The sequence below is a fragment of the Platalea leucorodia genome, assembly GCF_965183815.1.
Source record: "Platalea leucorodia genome assembly, chromosome: 1".
Taxonomy (NCBI): domain Eukaryota; kingdom Metazoa; phylum Chordata; class Aves; order Pelecaniformes; family Threskiornithidae; genus Platalea; species Platalea leucorodia.
Genome location: NC_138823.1, coordinates 49,908,355 through 49,922,457, shown reverse-complemented (window position 1 = coordinate 49,922,457; position 14,103 = coordinate 49,908,355). Strand labels below are relative to the sequence as shown.

Sequence of the window (14,103 nt, the reverse complement as noted above, 5' to 3'; positions counted from 1 at the left end):
AAAATGTTTTTTCCACCCACTCATATATGCATACAATTCTTTTTCTGATTAGCAGTCATACAGAAATGCAATATGAATCAAGTCAGTCAGTCTAGTATCTTCACATCTAAGGCCATCCTCTTTTACGTAGGTATAGTTTGAGACATCTCCAGGCTCTATAGCTAAAAAGACAGCAAAGATTGCCATGTGCAAGGCAACAGCAGTGCAGAATGTGTCCTTACGTGGACTGCCACTTTGGTTTTCTTTTCTAGGGTAATTTATGACACTGCCATCTAGCCTTGTATCAGAGGAAATTTATTTTGCAGGCATATGAGTGTGTGGACAGCAAGAGAAGATCCATTGTGCTTATTACCACGGACTCTCAAATCTCTGGTTATTATTAAAATCAATACTAACATCAGCCAGGTATGGGCAAGCCATCCACCATCTCCCCAAACTGGCTTAGTGTCATACAAACACAACATGATGCAATGCCTCCAGCTGTTTCAGCATTCTGTCTAAAGTCAACTCCACTCAATTCTTGCAAAGTAAAAGAAGGAAAAATGTTTTAAAGAGACAGGGTGTAAGCTGTTTAGGGGCTGCTGAAATCCCATCTCTTCACTCAATGCTGCATTCACAGATAGAAAAAATGGGAAAACTTTTCATGTATTACCTAAAGCTCCTGAACAGACTTTAAGGTTAGTCTCAAGCAGAGTTTGTTAAGATAGTTAACTGCAGAAATGTCAGCTAAATGGAAAACTGTGGCACATCAGAGAGAGAACAAGACATGCTGGTGCAGGTTGGGACAGCGAGCTTTGAGCAACATTCTGGGTCATTATTTCTACTCTTAATTTCAGGACCACAAGACAACAATGTTTTGTCTTTGCTCCAGTCTTTTTCCATATAACCTGTTCAGAATTACAGTCTGCTGAGGGACTAATGAGGAACAAGACTAGGCCCTCCATTGGAAACATACTTGAGCAAAGGTTGTGAGCATCTAATTCATATGGCTGACAATTTTTTGTCAGAGGTATTTATTCACTTATTTATGCTGTTTAGCCCTAACTCCAGCAATTTCAGAACAAATACCTCTTTCCCTTCCTTCAGTTTGGATTTAAGCAAATCCAGAGGGTTTGTCTGAGTTTTTCTCCTCAAACTTCTGGACAAGCTTAGATTGTTGATGGAAGGGAGAATATAGTATTAGTTTTTCTCTATTGGAAGGTCGCTAGAACACGTTAGTTTGCTCCCATTTTGCATCTAGCAAAAACTCAGGCCTTTAGAAACCAGAAATTTAAACTAGTCTGTTCAAGTCTACAGTCAACAGGGAAACAGAAACCTTGCAATCTACAACAGGGATCTAGGTGAAGCAACCTGAACGATCACTTATAGATAAGTGATTCCTTGTTTATAAAGGGATCTTATACCACTGGAAGAGGCAATACAGCTCTTTAACCACCAGTTATCTAAAAGGTAGATGACATCCTTAATGCTTTATGCTCTCTTGATATAACCACCAGCACTTATGTCTCTTTGGTTAGCGTCTCCAACATCACTATTTGGTCTTGCTAAAAAAAAACAAAAAACAAAAAGCAAACAAACAAACAAACAACAAAAAAACCCCCACCCACAACAAAAAAACCCAAACAAACTGACATCTGTATTGAAGTAGGAAAACCTCTGGTTTTGATTTGCCTTTGTTTTAAGAAAGAAAATAAAATCATGATGTACTAAAAGGGCATTTTATCAGAAGTTGTATCTTGTGAAATTAAACCATCTCAAGAAAACCCTGCAAAGCCCAACCAACCCCCTCCCCTCCAAGCTGATTACAAACTTTGACCTTATTAGCTATTCACTTAGTTCTAGACAACTTTAAGCAAAGACTTAGACCATTACTAGCTCCCACTTCACATTCCTGAAACATGAGATCCCAGTGAGACAGTGCTGAATGTCAAAAACAGCTAGCCAAGCCCTACAAATTAACCATCTTACTAGATGTGTACACAGAAGGGTCCAAAACCCCAAAAAGCACTTCTTTAAAAACATCTACACAGTAGTTCAAAGCACAGCCCAAGTATCTCAACTTGAATAGAAGAAACATCCAGAATAGAATAAAGGCCATTTTATATTCCCCAGTAACCCCTGACTTACAGAGAAACAAGATAATGCAGCCTTTAAAATCTCTTCCCTTAAACAACTTTGTCTTGTGCAAGGCAGCTATTCATTTAACAGCACTTGAGCAATAATCCCTCATACAGCAGTCATCAGTTACGGCAGTAGGAGAGATTTTTTTAAGAACTACCTTGCTTTCTAACTGACAGTTACCAGATTCTACAATCCCTGAAAAAAGCGGGGATAGGCCAGGAAATAAAGTTTCTCAGAAGCTTCTAGTTTTATAATGCTAACTCCCCCCCCCCCCCCCCCCGATTAGCTGTTCTGGTTGTGTTTGTATTTTAGAAGATTTACTTAAGTTCTTGGCAAAAACTTAACAAAGCAAAATTTTATAAAGCAGAACTGCAAACAACAGAATCAAACCACAAGTTACTAAAACTAGAAATTGCTATGCATAGACGGGACTGACTTTTTTCCAGATAGGAAAACTCTGAAAAATACTGGAATACATTACATCTAAATTGAACTTTCCACTACCAAGAAGTTTTCTCTAACACTAGGAGTGATACCTCCTAGTACATGCAACCTGACTGACATATCCATTAATGATTTATGAATCTGTCTTCTCTGTTATCTCAGGGCTCTCAGTTTATTTCCTGGCCATTCACTGGACTGTGTTATACTCTTTTAGGGATGACTTTTTTTTTTTTTTTTTTTACTTTGTACAGAACTAAAGCTTTGGCTATGCATGAATACAGGCCTGGACAGATGACTAATATAACAAAAACACTACACCTGTTTCCCATTTTCAAAGGATGCAGCCTTTGCAAAGAAATATGAAAGTTCAGATCTATCCCCATGCAAGAAATAATCAATTTAATTGTCACTTAATTTGACGGTGAGAGCTGTAAGCATCAGTTCACTGAACAAAATCAGCTGCAGTGGTCTAAGTGCATGTGAAGCAACGCTGGCAGAAGTCTGCATTTCACCCACCTCTTTTACAGGATGGTGCCTTAGTGTAAACCCAATTTTATTGTTGGCTTAAGAGAACAGAGCAAACTATGACTTGAAGTACCTATGGATAAAACACATGTTCTGCTTTGCCTTTATGTTTCAAAGACTATTATTGCCTACTCCAATAGAGAAATGGGATGGGGAAGCAAGGGAAAAAAAAATTTTTGCACAGCTGAATGTTCCCATCCGCCAAGGTCTTTTAAAAACAAAGAAAAAGGAAGTGAAAACCAATCCTGCTGTATCTTACCACTCTATCCTCAAACCCACCAAACATCACCCTAAAAAACTATGAGAAATTTGCACATAAAATATTGCCCTGAGTTCTGCAAAATGCTCCAACCCACCCTAAATCTTACATCTGCTGAAATAATGGGACTCCAAAAAAAGCAAAGCGAGAAGACTGACTAGATATAGGCTGCAGGTGGGAGGCTAGTTAAAACACCTTCGCTCACAGTTGCTCTTTATTTGCCATTCACTTTTTGATTACTTTCTGCCATATTGCTTTTCCCATTTGTTTTTATTATAGATGCATCTGGAGTATTACAAGTAAATCATTTTTAAGATAACCAAGAAGCTAGCTTATCTTTTTTAATAATAAAAAAGGTGAAAGTTAAACTCCAGCTGCAGATAAAACACAGTAACAGGCGTAGATTCTAGATAGGATAAAATAAAACACAAAACAATTTTGTAATGGAATTATGGAAACATTACTTTTCGTATGATGAGATAAAGATTCACCAAGGAATGACAGTAATTCCTCCACAGGAGCACTGCACGAGTTGCTCATTCAAAAAAATGAAGTTAATGTCTTAGTAAGCAAACACAATCCCAAAAATAACTACCTTCTAATTATAATATTGTATATTCCTAGGGATATCTTAGTAACAGTTATTTCATTATCATTAATATTTCTAAACATAAAACATGTTCCAACCTTAATGCAATGCAAAATAAAGGTTAGAAAGTGAGAGTAAATGATCTGAATAACAGTCAGATAGGGTGGTGAAAATAAAATCAAATGGTTTTATAAAGTTCATTGAGTAGGTAAGGACCACTGTCATGTTTACAACAGAGGTTATGACAAGATCCAAAAGAGAAGACCAATCTTAAGACGTAGGCATACAGAAAGTTATCACAATAAGAGGAAAAAAAAAAAAAAAAAAAAAGCACGATTCGTTTTTATCAATGACACACAAATGCTGGAACAATGTTACCCTTTCTATAAAAGAACAATTTCTGCTTAGAATTTAGATCCTGTACATATAAAAATAAACCATTATGTTTTTATTTTTAATGCTATTATCACCTTTAAAATAAATGCTACTAATTTTCTTTCTATATATAAACATGTAATAAAACATGACAAAAAGCAAGCTATTGACTAATGCCTGAATAGACTTCTAAGAAAAGGTGACGTAGGAACACACAGAATCCTTAGGAAGAAAACTACTTTGAATAATTGTAAAATCACTGCGTTGGAAACTCTTGTGCTGAAGAGCTCTGAGGGCTAAATTAAAATACAGGTTCAAAAGAGCTAATCTGCAATACTTTCAAAGCATACCACTCACTTGCTCAGGAAACTTGCTTCAACAGGACCACCTGCATGAGCAAGTACTACTAAAATTCAGAAAACACTCTAGAAATGGGCTCAAAGGAGATGAGAGGATCATCTTGTGCAATGAGATGTATACAAAGGCAATTAAATAGAAAAAAATGTATCACAGTTATCAGGTTGACATATGCTGCACGTATCCCAGTCGAGCACCCACTGCCTCGATGTAGATCACACAAATGGCCTGAGATGAAATTGAGTTAGTGACGCTTACGGGTTGTGATCTGCTATGTGCGTGAACTATGCTGCAGACATGTGCTAAGTGCTTTAACACTCAGCCAACATGAGGTTTTGGTATTTAGAACTGACAATAGCGTTACAAGTTGAGAGCACATCATGCCAGGGGAGAGTATTCGTCATTTGTATCTCACACCTCCTGTTTGCTAAACAACTACAAGCTCTAGATCACGCAGTCCATTAATAAACAAGACAGTCCCTACCAGCTTCATAATTTGTACCTAAACTAGGCATGTCTATTTCAGAATATAGCAAACTGTAGTGTCCCCCACCCCTCATCCCAATTGCTGGGTTAAAGATTCAGATGCAATTAAAAAAAAAAACAAAACCAAAACCCCAAACAAACAAAAACCAAAGCAAAACAAAAGACGCCACAACACTTCCCTCCTCCTCAAACCAGTAACCAAACCAGTCCCACTGACTTCTGTGGAATCAATGCTGACTCAAAGCCTCTCGTGGCCCAGTTCCTGTAGTCAGGTAGCCAAATTGTTAAAACTAGAAAATATTAAACAAAATCCTGAGAAGAATCCCAGACTTTCTATCTGGAATACCTCTGCTTCTGGCTTCTTCCTCCCTGGTCCCCAGCTTCTGCTAGTACAGTGATCTTTCCCGATACCAGGAAAAAATGTTTCTGCCTGGAATGACAGGAGTGCTGTACAGCTTTCACAGCTAGTTTTTCAGCCCACATTTCTGAGAAACAGAATTTTAGGTGAAAAAAGTCAGAACATTTCCGGTGTTGACAACGCTCTTCAGTGGGGAGCAGGCTGACTTCAGCTGTAACCCACAACTCAAGAGATTTTTCTGGCTTAGGGAATTAAAAGCATTTTTCTCAACTGCTGTGGAGATCACATGACCCTGTGTACATCATGCCGGGCTAGTGGAAGACTATGAATCATTCAAGAACCTCAATTTTCTTTACAAGCATTCAGTCTGTCAGACTGAACAAAGCAGGCCAAGATGGCCTTAAATGGGATTAACAGGAGACCTTCATGATGGAATAAACTGCTCTTTTATGACAGACTTCACATCATAATTCCTTGGAAATGCTAGCACGGGGGGTGGGGAGAAAACCAAGCAGGAATCCCACCTTATTGTTGACAGTTACTATGACTCAGAGAAACTAGCTGGAACTTGGAACTCATCAAATTTGTTGCGGGAGACATTACTCTGATAGCATGTACAAAGAGTTTGAAAGGAACATGCTGAGAACGCTTTAGGAGTTTCTGGGTCTGCCGTGACAGCTAAGAAACCCAACTGCATAGCTTCCAAATAAATAAATAAACCTTCTTAAATAAATAAATTACTCCAAGAGCAAAACCACAAGTCTAAAAGTAGTTTGGTTCAGGATGCAGAGTCCTAAGTTCTACCACTTATCTTCAAGCCCTACCAGCCATATCTTCAAGTCATGTAAACATCTGGGATAAACAAGAAAAATTATGAGGCCACACAGGGTAAATCTTCAAGTATTCATCCACAAAAACAGGTGATTTTAAAAAGGCCTAAGTAATTTGCTTGCTATAAACAGAAGTAAGTAATTTTCAAAGGTATGGATTATGAAAATATCTGAAGCTTTTAAAATACTGTTTTCACTGAGATTCAAGTGAAGCTTTGAGCATCCTCTTCTATTTTGCTGCATGAGATGCACCCTGGGTTGGATGGTTCTGCATTTCTGAGTCACCTTGTGCACTGCCTTCTACCACAGCTGCTTGTTCAATCAATCCTGATGGTTTTGGGGAGAGTGCACCATAAAAAGTTAATATTGATGTACAGCATTTTCCTCTGACATTTTGCTGATGACTTGTGGATGCAAGGTTGACATGAAATAATTTTTCTTGATTTTAATAGAACAGTGGCAGTCTTACCCTATGAGGCCTCATTCTAAAAATAGATTTTTGATGGCAGTCTCATGCTTTTTTAGAACACTAACTTTGACACTTTAACACTTACTTTAACTTTGACAAAAATGCAAAGATCTTTATGGCCAATGCCTTTTGCCCACAATGTTCTGCACACAGCTTTGCTTGTACAGTATTTGGCTAAGCCATGGTTTGCAAAAATAAGATTACTACTTGCAGGGAACTTGTTGGGACATTTCAAAAGCTGAGCATTCCAAGTTCTTAAATCTTGCATAAAATGTGTGCAAAACCAAATAAAGGAGAGAACCAAGAACAAATGAACCTAGGAACTATTATCACCTAGTTAAGCACAGGCAGAAATTAAATTTTACAAAACGTCAAACCAAAACAAAGTAAAATAATCTCCCTGAAAAGCAAGACAGAACTTATTTCCATCATCTATTGTAGACAGAAAATGAAGTGCCTACATGAAAAGTTTGTGCTCTCTAGTCAGCCATTCTGGACAGCAACAAATTCCTAACTTTGGAGCTGTGGGAGAACCTACCCCCTTTTTGGGGGGGTCTACAACTCTTGCTACAGAAGTGGTTATAAAAGCATACTATACTTTGCATGAGCTTTTATTTTCATTTCCTGCAATGTTTGTTACATTTGGAGTGTATAAAGACCTTTTAGACCCTCAGACACTATGGTCTACTGCACAATGGATCAGGAAAGGGACCAGTGTACCTGCACTATGTGGCTGGCAGCTAATACAATTAATTTGCAACAGTGGCCTTAAAATTTGTCTCAAGAAAGCAAGCAGGGGTTTTGTGGCTAAACATAATTCAATTTTCTATAAAGCCCTTAAACCTCTCTGCGTCTAGATGCTTCCTCTGCTCACTGTGAGATGAAATGATCCTAATTTCACATTTCTTACCACTCTACCGCTACTCCACCCATCGACAGTTTTTCCTTTCATTGTGTGCACTATGTGCATTCACTGCTGGTGAAAGGCTGCATTTATGGATGGTTTACATCGTACTAATCTCTACGGCATTCACACAATGTTACCTCCTGCCACGTTACCCTGACTATACCTCTCACAAAGACAGCACTTTCAGTGGAGAGAAGCACAATACAAGATGGACAGAGGAGAGACTTCAGCACCATTTCTAAATTATTAAGTATTTTACTCTCATTGTACGCTGTTACAACAATACTTAAAGTTTCTGATCTGCAGCACCACCTCTCCCAACACTACTCTAGCATCACCTATGACTTCCCAATGAACAGTATACACTCTGAGAACCTTACTGCCTCTGTCCTGAGGGGTTGTGTGGACAGTAATTAAAAATCAAAACCACATGAAAATTGCTGAACAGGTCCTCCAGAGAATTACGGGTGAACAAGAGCTGGGGATATGTGAACTGGAAAATTAGTTCTCACAGGACTGAGTTTTCTTGACGTTTTTTAAGCTTGTAACTCTTCTGTGCAATAACAGATGGACAAACAGGATGCAATTCTTGTACTCAAACTATCTGTGCATAAACATCTGGAATACATACACAGACTCAAAGGGTTGTCTTCAATTCATTTAGTAACATAAGCAATTTTCCAGAACTGCATAAACTGAAGTTTCCTTTTGCAAATTGCTTAAAAGGAAGTTATGCAGAAAAGCCAGGAAGTAGGAACAGTACTTGGGGAAATGCAGGAAGCATGGAAATTACTAAGGGGAACACAAATTTCAGACAAACAAACAAACAAGCAGAGGGAAGCTATTAATGTATGTACCAGTGAAGGGAGACACTTTTCAGATAGCTCAAGTGCCGGATGACTGTGACTGGGGATGTGTGGAAGAATTACACTTAATTTTTCAAGGCTTTTTGCTGGAAAATTTCTTAGGCTCTATTATATGCACTGCTCCGTTCGTAATTAATACACTTACCACTAACAATGTGCATAAATCTACTATTTGTCATGTTCATAAAGCACTTAACAAACCTCCTCTGAAGGAAGGAAATCACACTGCTTGGAAATTCACTAACTTGGAGAGAGAGGGAAAAAGAAGCTATTCTTAGCATATACACATCACTCCTAGTCCTCTGACTATCAGCAGTGGTTCAACCAGAGGTGATGTGAGAGTAAATGCATATGGCACCTGCCTGAAAAGGCATTTGAATAAACACAGATGTGCCCTGACAGCTACTTGAAACATAAATACTTTCCAAGCTGAAGTGGCCAATCTGTCAATAGCCAGCATTACCGTATATCTAGAAAGGCATTTACCCACCACTAAAAAAGGGTCATATTTGGAATAGACTCTTAGTCTATTAGGCACCCTGCACTGGTGATTCTGTACAACAGGATCTCAGACAAGGAATGAAGAAGGTTTACAGACTGCAATGAGAGTGGATGTTAATTCTCACTTAAATATAACAGCCTTAATTGGAATATGGTCAGAATGCTGTGACTGTAAGTGGACAAGATACTGGTTTTACATCTCATCCCAAAGGCAAGCAATTGGTATTTCTGGAACTACAAAAAACAACATGAGAAAGCAATGTTATATTTCAGGTTTTTAAAACATTACTTACTGCCTTCTGTATTTAATGCAAGAATTAGCTATCTATCATAATGTGCCAATGGAAACAAAATAGATAAAGTGCAGAGTGAAGTGCAAATCTATACGTAAAAACCATTACTTATTCCTCACCTGATCTTCTTCTCCACCGCCTTCTTCATCGTATTTCAGAATGTTGTCTCTCACATCATCTTCTGGATCAATCAAGAGCTGCTTTGCCTGACGCTCTTTATCACGGCGTTTCATCCATACCACGAACATTAAAACTAAAACTACATTGCAAAAAAGGAAGACACAAAACAACATCTTGATTCTGACGTACAGTCACAGAAAATTGTAGAAATTTAACACCAAGATTAAAAGAAAAAAAAAAAAAGCCAAATAAGTTGGTTTTGACTGTTTTGGGTGAGGTTTCTTTTTTTTTTTTTAAATAAAAAGTTTCATAGAAGGCAGCTTAAGCAAGAGATGTTTAAACTCAGGCTACTATAGGCAATTTGATTTGGAAATCAGTCACATATTCAAGGTCATAAGTCACAAATCCATTCCATGTCTGCAACATAAACTTGTCATGAAAAGAAGTAAGAAAGACCAAGCTTCATAAACAACTGGATTCAGAAGGGAATCTCTCCAGTAGTGGCAAGAATTCTAAAAAATTATATTATTTATATTTTTTTCTGCTATGTCCCAAGAATGTATAGCAATTTATACAGTTCAAGTAATTCCGATGTTTGAACATCACCAAGCTTAGGCCATTTTGGCATACAGCTCAGCAGTCCACGAGAACAGACCATATTGTTGCCTAAGTTTAGATTTATGTTTAGAAGCAAGAGGAATTAAGGTTGAGGAAAATGCCGTGCCATTTAAAGCTATATATTTTTAATCTTTAATCTCACCAATTTCAAGTTATACTGTTTATTTACAAACTAAAGCTTGTTAAAGAAAACCAAAAGAGAAACAAAATAGAATAAATGTGAGTAAATTAATTTCTTATACAACAGGCATGCTTCCAGTTACAACCATCTTCACGGAAAGAAATTCCAGCATATCTAGAATGTCAATATATGAAGAGTATCTTAAAGGATTTGATAGTTTCAGTAAGGCTCTGTTAATTCAATACCTAACATTTTTAAGAGTGTCCTGTATAAGAAAAATAATTGTATTGTGCTTTTGTACAGCCATGGGCTTAGCCAGACTCAAATTTTTTTTTTTTTTTTTTTTTTTAAAATTACCCCTTTCCATCATTTCATGTGTTCCGGACTGGTGCACAGTATACTCTGAACAGATTAATCCCTTCCTTGTGTTCCACCACAATCAGAAATCAGTTAACCATAATGTGTAGGAGAGCTAGCATTTAATTTACTACACTGGACAGACACTTAGTCATGATGTTTAGTCATCTCCCTTATTGAACGCACTTGACAAAAATAAAATACTAGCACAGCTTTATGTAATGCTTAAACACACATACACATTGCTGTTCCTGCATGGCTGCCCGCTTGTCAGGCCTTATATGAAGGGCTGTGATGTATTACTTTCCAAAATCATCAAACAGCCTACTTATATTAACCTGAAGCACAATAATAGTAACACCAGAGCACTCCCTCAAAAGGCACTGTTACCTGCTGTGGGTGGCGTCAAATCACACAGTACCAGCAGCACAAGAGAGACAAGATGTCTAGGGGCTTAATCACATCTTTAACCTGGTCAGTCACTGACGTAACTTAACAAGTGCCCATGGACATAGATGGAAAGCCTCTTTCACAAACCCACTGTGGGGCTTGACTGCCATGCAAGTGCTAATTATGATCCGTCTCATAGACTCCTAACCCTTTACCATCAGAAAGTTTTCATACTTGTCCGAGACATTAAAATGAGCAGCAACAATTCTTGGACTTGAGTCTTTAATCACTCCCCCGTCTTTGTCAAGGTACATGGGACTAAAACATAAGATGGTACTTGCAAAACAAAAGAGTTAGGATTAAGAGATCTATCTACTCACTGAGCAAGATGATGATACAAAGCAGAATTGCAATGATGGCACCAGTGCCCAGCCCTGCGCCAACGATCCGGTCAACGTCAGTGCAGTCTCCATTAATGTCACATTGGCAAACTTTCACTTTCAGCACGGAAGTGCTAGATGCATGTGGATTTCCAGAATCTGTAATTACTATGGGCACGTCATAGATACCAGCCTCCAGGAACCTGATCCTTAAAGAGAGCTGGGCGTGATCACCTGTGTGTGAAAATATGGCACTTGTTAAAAAGTAACATACTGTTCATGTGGGTTTAAAACAATATTGGCAAAAATGGCTCATCTTTGAGCTCTGTGTTAACTTATTGTTCAACCCACTACATGACACTCAGGATAACAGACTTCTTTGTTACTGTGAACATCTTTTTTTTGTAAAATTTCTTGTTCTTTGGGGAACTTACACGAAGGTGCTTCCCCATTCATATTAATCAAACTCACGTATGTTGCAGAATAACAGCAAAGTAAAATACAGAAAAGTATATGCAATAGTTTCTTTAAAATAATTAAGATTGCTATAATGTTAATTACCACTAATTCGAACAATAGTCCAATTCCTCTTAATACTAGCAGGTGTGTCAGGCAGTTCAAAGGCAAATGGGCCTGCATTTGGATCTATGTCAGGGTCTACAGCAGTGATGTTAATAGCATTAGGCTGTAGTGTTTCACAAGTTGTGGCTTCTTTCGGATTCACTTGGGGGGCATTATCGTTGATGTCCAGCAGGTGTATCTGAAGTGTGCCAGTTCCGCTCATCGGGGGGATTCCTTCAAGAAAAGAAAATGGTATTGAGCCTGCTTCCAATTGGAAAGTTACTTAACTGAAGCTATACCAACACTTTTCAATTACCACATACATGCGTTCACTTCAGTTTTGGGATTGTGTCTTTACCAAGCCAATCTAACACTGACACTGCTCCTGCTAACACACAAATTCTTATATAGTCTGTCCTCAGAAAAACTGCCCTACTTAGCAAAAATCAGTAAATAACTGCAGATCCACAGATTAGAGACTCAACTACTTTACTGACTAGACAGCCAGTTCCTCTCCAAAGACAGTCCACATCAAATACTTCAGAGAAAAAGGTGCAAAACTGGGATAGTTTATCCTCTGGAGAAATTATTTTTTAACTTTGAAGACTTATGATAACCCTTTACCACAAGTGTGCTATTTAAATTCTTTCTAATACTGACTTTCAGCACGCTACTTCTAGACATTCTTGCTATCCATATTGAATGTGTGATGCTTCCATAAACCTTGCTAAAGTCACACATTTATGTGAACATGTGGCACTGAATTTCTCAGTATAATTAGCAATGGTTCTCATTCCACCCCCACCCCCCCATAATCTTCCAGTTCCATTTAATTTTGTTCTCCAGAACAGAGCCAAAAGGATAGAAGTAGCTGATCTAGCTTTGTTATACTATATCAATTCGCAAAATTTCACTGTTTGTCTTCTCTCCAAGGTAAATAGCCCCAGTGTTTCAGTTTCCCCCTCTAATGCGAAAGCATTCCTAACTGCACCTGTCCATCTTTCTGGTATCAGCTATTAACAGTACAGCACTCCAGCTGAACTCAAAGGACTCGTTTCTGAGCAGAGACTGTTAATTGTCATTAACACACTGACAATGAAAAGACACTTTTCCCTCTGCAGTGCTGTAGCCTGAATGTGGAAAAACACAATACCCCTCCCTCAACACGTTACTCCTCATAAAGTCCACTCATGCTGTGCATTCACTCAGCCTATTGCACTCCTGTGCAGGTTTTTTCAGTTTTCTGTAAACTTGACTAATGTAACTAAGGCAGTGCCTTTCTCCAAACTCATAGAATTATTTTTCAGCCCATTTCCCAAGCAGCTGGGAAATATACAAATCTGATACTAATACAGACTTCCGACTGGATGTATTCTAAGCATATCTTGTTTTCTGCCCCAGGTAAAACTGAATGCCATTCAACTACACAGAAGAAAGCCTTTTGAAAACATATACAGTGTTGACACATACCATTATCAGAAGCAAGAAACGTTGCATTATACATATTGTTTTGCACATATATTGACTCTCTGTCCAAAACAGCTGTAGTAGTTATTTGTCCATTAACAGGGTCAATTTTCAGCCAGTTTGCAGGATCTGAAAGTTTTGAGTACCTGTGTATTTGATCACAAGATGTGTTATTTATCTGCCAACGTAAATATTGACAACAAAGACAATATTAATATTTTAATTAGTATTCTGAACACATTTTTGGAATTTGGAGACAATATTTCACGAATTTCCATTTATTAAGCTTTGTTGCTAAAATTCTTAAAAACACGTATTAAAAACAGTCCTACATTTAGATTCTTGAAGTGCCCATGTAAGTTATCAAATAAATCATACAATTACTATAAACTATATAACATTCATATTCAAACTAAAGTAAAATAATTTATTAAGGACCCCTCTTGCTTGTTCTATACCTACAGAGCTGGTCATACTAACTTTTACCTTACCAGAGCGCTAAGAGCAGGAGAAAGGTAACACTGGATAAAGAGTGTTAGAGCAGCACTAACTCACGTTATTCTAGCGCTTCCAATATCACTTAAAGTTATTTTTTTTAGAGGCCCTGGTTTTACTGCATGCTTCTCATCTTAATTTGAAAGAGGAGTGTCTTTCAAAAACATCCTTCTATCTGATAAATTTGCCCTCGGACATTAATCAAGTGCAAGCT

The 14,103-nt window shown here is 37.9% G+C and overlaps 1 protein-coding gene across 1 annotated transcript in view; it reads right to left on the bottom strand.

The window, feature by feature from the left end:
- CDH2 (cadherin 2) overlaps positions 1-14,103 on the bottom strand; it is a gene marked incomplete at both ends in the record, with an annotated part of 118,190 nt that overhangs the window by 9,427 nt on the left and 94,660 nt on the right. Inside the window, 4 exons of the mRNA XM_082327355.1 lie at positions 9,500-9,639; positions 11,367-11,600; positions 11,928-12,161; positions 13,398-13,540. Of these exons, the coding sequence (XP_082183481.1) occupies positions 9,500-9,639; positions 11,367-11,600; positions 11,928-12,161; positions 13,398-13,540 (751 nt within the window). The remainder of the gene's footprint in view (positions 1-9,499; positions 9,640-11,366; positions 11,601-11,927; positions 12,162-13,397; positions 13,541-14,103) is intronic.